The sequence below is a fragment of the Dioscorea cayenensis genome, chromosome 8 (assembly GCF_009730915.1).
Source record: "Dioscorea cayenensis subsp. rotundata cultivar TDr96_F1 chromosome 8, TDr96_F1_v2_PseudoChromosome.rev07_lg8_w22 25.fasta, whole genome shotgun sequence".
Classification (NCBI taxonomy): Eukaryota; Viridiplantae; Streptophyta; class Magnoliopsida; order Dioscoreales; family Dioscoreaceae; genus Dioscorea; species Dioscorea cayenensis.
The window spans coordinates 21,621,400-21,626,670 of NC_052478.1; the positions used below are offsets into that span (position 1 = coordinate 21,621,400).

The 5,271-nt window shown below is 29.4% G+C and overlaps 1 protein-coding gene across 3 annotated transcripts; it reads left to right on the forward strand.

The window, feature by feature from the left end:
- Positions 1–611: 611 nt before the first annotated feature.
- On the forward strand, positions 612–3,180 carry LOC120266477. 3 transcript variants are annotated; one of them, XM_039274111.1, is made up of 3 exons: positions 612–700; positions 2,633–2,844; positions 2,938–3,180. In XM_039274111.1, exons 2-3 carry the CDS (start codon positions 2,656–2,658, stop codon positions 3,049–3,051), a joined length of 303 nt encoding a protein of 100 aa, XP_039130045.1. In that variant the 5' UTR covers positions 612–700; positions 2,633–2,655; the 3' UTR covers positions 3,052–3,180. The 3 variants fall into 3 exon arrangements, with proteins under 3 accessions (XP_039130045.1, XP_039130044.1, XP_039130046.1); XM_039274110.1 differs by lacking the exon at positions 612–700 and adding an exon at positions 1,983–2,123; XM_039274112.1 differs by lacking the exon at positions 612–700 and adding an exon at positions 1,983–2,109.
- The last annotated feature ends 2,091 nt before the right edge of the window (positions 3,181–5,271 follow it).

The following is a 5,271-nucleotide window of genomic DNA, read 5'->3' on the forward strand; positions in this document are numbered from 1 at the left end:
ATAACCAACAATAATCATAAAGCAAAAGAAAATAAAAACTAAAAACACAAACTTCTATTATGTTAAAAAGCTAAGTAGAATGGTGGTGTTCCTATTTGCAAAAGTTTTTTTTCCCCATATAATTGAATTTTAAAATATGTTTAAATATATTCTAGATACAATAATAAATTGAGTTGATTTAGATTCAATTTGAGTTGCAATCTAACCCTTCTATTTTTTTGCCATAGTCTAATATTTAAATTTTCTAAACAAAGTCTATACTATGTTATTGTGACCCCTTAACTACAGTTATATTTTAACAAAAATTTCTCATGTTTCAAAAATGATTTATGAATTTGTCAAATTGTGTAAGATTGAATTCCTCTCACAAACTCTAAAAAATATATATATCAATTATTTTTGTATAATATTCATATATATATATATATAATTAAATATATTTTTATCAATAATAATAACTTGTTAGAAACTTTTAAAAAAAAAACATATTCAAGAAGACTCACGCTGTTTTTACATATAAACCCTATAAAATTCCAAATATATATATATATGCTTCTAATTTTAAGTTTTTTGGGGGTTATTATGAAAATACAATTATAGTTTGGCTTGGGGATCAAGCAGCTCTCATCTTCTATATAACGATCATCTTCTTCGAGCTTGGCCTCAGTCTCAGAGTCTCAGCTCCAAACCCTAATCTTTGGTACGTTCTGCAGTCCCTTCTTCTTCTTCTTCTTATGCTATTTGGTTGTATTTATTTCGATTAGACGTGAATTGGTTGTATTCGTGTTCTCCTTTTCTTTTCTTTGGGGGGGTATGGAATTCATTCACATTTGATTATATTATGTGGTTTCTTTGAGTTATTTGATGAATTATTGCTCAAATTTGGATATTGAATGACTTTAAATAGTAGAAGCTTTGAGTATTTGGAGGAATTGAGGCAATCTTGTTTGGAAAATTTGTTCTTTTTTTTATTAATTTGATTTTATTTCTCCTATCTTGTGATTTCTTGATGTTATTAGATGAATTCATGTTGAAATTTGCTTATTGAATGCTCATAACCAGTATGAGTTTTGAGTATTTGGGGCAATCTTGTGAGGAAAAAAAAAAGTAGTTATTTTTATTTGAATGTTTATATCTTTTGGTTCATCTGAGTTATTATGCGAATTCTTGCTCAAGTTTGAGTATTTAGAGGAATTGAAGTGATGTTATGAGAAAACTATTCATTATTTTTACTTGAGATTGTTTGTACCTTTTGCTTTCTGTGAATTACTATTAGATTGAACATTGAAATCCTCTTATGAATCTAATATGGGTTTTGAGTATTTGAAGGAATTGATGCAATCTTGTTAGAAAAGATGTTTTTTTTTTTAATTTTCATTTGAATGCTCATCTGTTTTTCTTCGAATCTGAACGCTATACTTGGGTCGTTTAGAAGACTACTTGCTCAAGTTTGTTTACTGAATGCTCATACTATGGGTTTGGAGTATGCAGAGGAATTGAGGCAGTATTTTGAGGAAAAATAATCGCTTTGTTGTTCGATTTGAATGCTTGTTTCTTTTGCTTACTGTTTGTATTCAAGGTCTATCTGGATTGGAAACAGGTAGTATAGAGAAATTGTTGCTTAACTTGCTCATATCTTTTGCTTACTGTCTGTTTTTCAATCTAAATATGGATTTGAAATGACTAGTTTAGAGGAATTGTTGCTCAAGTTTACTCGCACAATTTGTATCAATAGCTGTTCAATCATAAGTGATTGTCCTTTGATCTAAGTCTAGATTTGTTTTGTTCTATGTCAAGTGTATAAGTTATTTAAATTTAGATTTGCCTTCTTCAATATATTTTAAGGTTTGCCTACATTTTTAAAGCTCTTGCACATGTCTTTATGTTGTGATTATTTGTTGAGTTCCCTTTTAATTTATCCTTTTTTTTAAAAAAAAAAGATTGAATGAATAATGAGGTTCTTTATCAATTCTTCTCTTCAGTTACGTTCCATTATGTAATGGAAAAGGAAAACCAAGTCTATGAATGGGTGCAAGATATAAGGGACAAATAAGCAGGGTTAATAAAGATAAACTAAAGTACCATCAAAGGAGCTTCAAAAGGCACTTGGTCATGATTGATGAGTACTATTTGAATTAGATTAGCTCTTAATGTTGATTAGAGATTATTCTCCATGTTTAATGAAATTTCATTCATATGTAGATTAGATATGTTGAAGCATTTGAATTCTAATTTGATGCAAGAATGTCTGGATGGTAAACCATAATCTTCAAATTTTTTTTCTTGTGAAATAATTGAATTAGGCTAGCTTTCCAAATATTATTTGATTTAAAAGGAATTGGCATAGAAACTTCTATCTTTCTATCAAAGCATTTGAACTCAATGAACTGTATTTGTGCCATATTTCAAGCATATCGAACCAAGCTTATGTCAAGTTGTTGACATCCATAGTTGTCTCAACTTTTATAGTTCATTGTATCTTCCTGATAGTGCCAAAGGAAATATACACTTTTCTTCTGACTCTTCTCTTTGATTAAGATACCCAAAGAAATGCAATTGATGATGTCTTAATTCAAATAGAATTTAATATTATTGTCATTATGATAAATATATTTTGTGCGCTAAAATTCAGCTCCGAAGTTCCCAAGAAGCAAAATGGAGTCTCAAAATACAGCATCTGTGGAAAAAACCTCACCTCCGGTCGTTAATCCTGCCGCAAGCTCGTGCCGCAAGAAGAAGACGGAAGGTGCTAGTTTTATCGCTGATGTGAGAGAGCACATCGATGAGTTCATTCATGCTTCAATGGATGAACACAAAACTTGCTTCAAGAAGACCATTCAAAAGGTCAGCCAATGCCTCCCAAATTATACTAATTTCCCTTCCGCAAAGTATATTCGTTGTTTAAAATAAGAGGTCGGTATTCGTATTGTTTCCCAGATGTTTGGAATGTCTAAAGTTGTCGCGGAGAGATCTGCTGAAACTGCTGAAACTGCTGAAAAGAAGTCGAAGTCTCTTTGCCCCTGCAGACAAGTGTTTCTCAGTAGACACTAAAATGGTTAGTTTAGAATGTTGCTTATCCGCATGTTTCTTGGTGGTTTCTTAAATAAATAAATGGATGAGGATGATGAGATGAATTTTGTGACCAAATATATCAGTTACATAAAATTTCAAGTTTGTTTACTTGATTCTTTTCCAAAAGGAATTTTGCTATATTATGCATGATTTAAATTGATTGTTTCATAGTGATAGAGAGAATTGGTTAAGAAATTGGAAGATGATGGTGCATATGTATAATATATCATAAAGCCAAATGTTTTTTAATAAAAGCAAAATTGAGAATGTATAATGAATAATTAGACATTTTTTATTGTATAAATTCTATGAAGTGAAAAAGGGCCATTTAGAAACAACATTGTTGGGGGATGTTAAGATGTCCATTCAATTAGGGAAATTTGCATTACAAAAATGCAAAAAATGTTTATCCTCTCATAAAAATCATATTTATGTGTGTGTATCCCCAAAATATACTAAATACAGAAGCCTCTAGTTGTCAAAAGCTAAAATGATTTTTTTCTTTTAACTTTGTTTATTATCACTATTTTACTTCATTATTATTGTTGTAAGTCATAGAGAAAGGAGTGATAATAAAATATTGGTGTTCTGTAGGAGTATGTAGATAGGTATGATTTTATAAAGATAAATATGGCCAAATATTGATTTTTACAGGGTATATCTACAAATCTCCTACTCTATCACAATGTCTTCTGATTTTAGGCATATCCATACATGATATCTTCTAATAAAACATTTGATTTCAAATTCATATACTCTCCCTACAAAGCTTGTAATTTCATGTAAAAACATCTCTAAAATCAAGTTCTTTGTGTATTTCCACAAGCAATTACAAATATATATATAACTTGAAGACCACAATCCAATAACCCTCAATCTAGTATGTGTGTGAGATAATATTCAATTAATTTGTTTTCAAGTCTCTAATACATTTCACATAATCAGGGAGTCACAAATATTATCAATTAATCAAATAAATCTACTATTAATATTTTCAAGAAATCACTGACATTCATTGCCCAAAATGGGTAACCATTATTACTTATACATCTTATGAGCCACTTATGATTTATTTTTATTTTATTTAACTATGAAATAATTCTCATTAAATCTATCATATCACATCTATGTTTATTTTGCTATTAGTATTGTTTTAGATGTGGCAAGCCAAGCTCACACCCTTAAAACATGGAAAACTTCCATGTACCCATTATACCCATAGGTAACCCTGCTATCAAATTATTTTTTATATTAGAATATATATATTAGCTTTATGTATTTATATTTTTTAAAACAATTTTACAATTTTTTTATAAATAATTAAATATTAAACTACAAATAATTGTATACCCAATTATTGATTGGATATGTACAAGTACCAGTGTCCAAAACACTAAACTGTTAGAAAAATAGGTATAACTTAATCTGTACATGTTTATTATCCAAAAAAAATATTTATTAGGCATGACTTATATATTCCTGATTCATCCATCTCTCCAACCATTTTTTCAGATCTAAACAAACAAGCTAATAAACAATCTGCTAACAATAAACTTTAATTAGCAAGTATAAACAAACAAAACAGCCTTGTGCAGTGCTCCAACTGAAATTAATAAGCAAGATAAAGTAAACATTAAATTGGATAAGTAATGCAATTAATGCTACCTCTAAGACAAACTCCAAGGCTTTCTCTATGCAGTAAAAGCTATTCTTCAAATTCATTCAACTTTTTGGATCATAGTATATACATGTAAATATAACCTGCATTCAACTTTAATAAGGTCTTGTATTCACACCAGGCATTCCCATAATAAAATGTTTGCATATTAAATGCAATGCTTGGAGAATTGAATTAGCTGCCAATATTGACCTTAAAAACATGGCGGTGACCAGTGAGTTCAAAAACATGGAAGAAAGTTCTTGGAAATCAAGAAGGGAATAGTTTGAATCTTTAAGTAATGAGCTCCATAAACTCATTCAATTGAGTGGGCCCACTTTGTCAGTCTGACTTACTGAAGTGACATTTGATTTTTCTCACACTTCAAAACCTTACCAAATTCAATAATTAACCTCTTAATTCTTTCAAACTGTTTCTTAGGACCCATTTATTACTAACTAGTTCCTGTAAAAATAAAATTAAACCACAAAGAATTATAAAAACTAAAATATCTCCCAAAAACTCAGACTAATTTGTCTTTC

Coding starts and splice junctions, on each gene's coding strand:
- LOC120266477 (XM_039274110.1), top strand. Junction 2,845..2,937: donor TCAAGAAGACCATTCAAAAG/GTCAGCCAATGC, acceptor ATTGTTTCCCAG/ATGTTTGGAATGTCTAAAGT.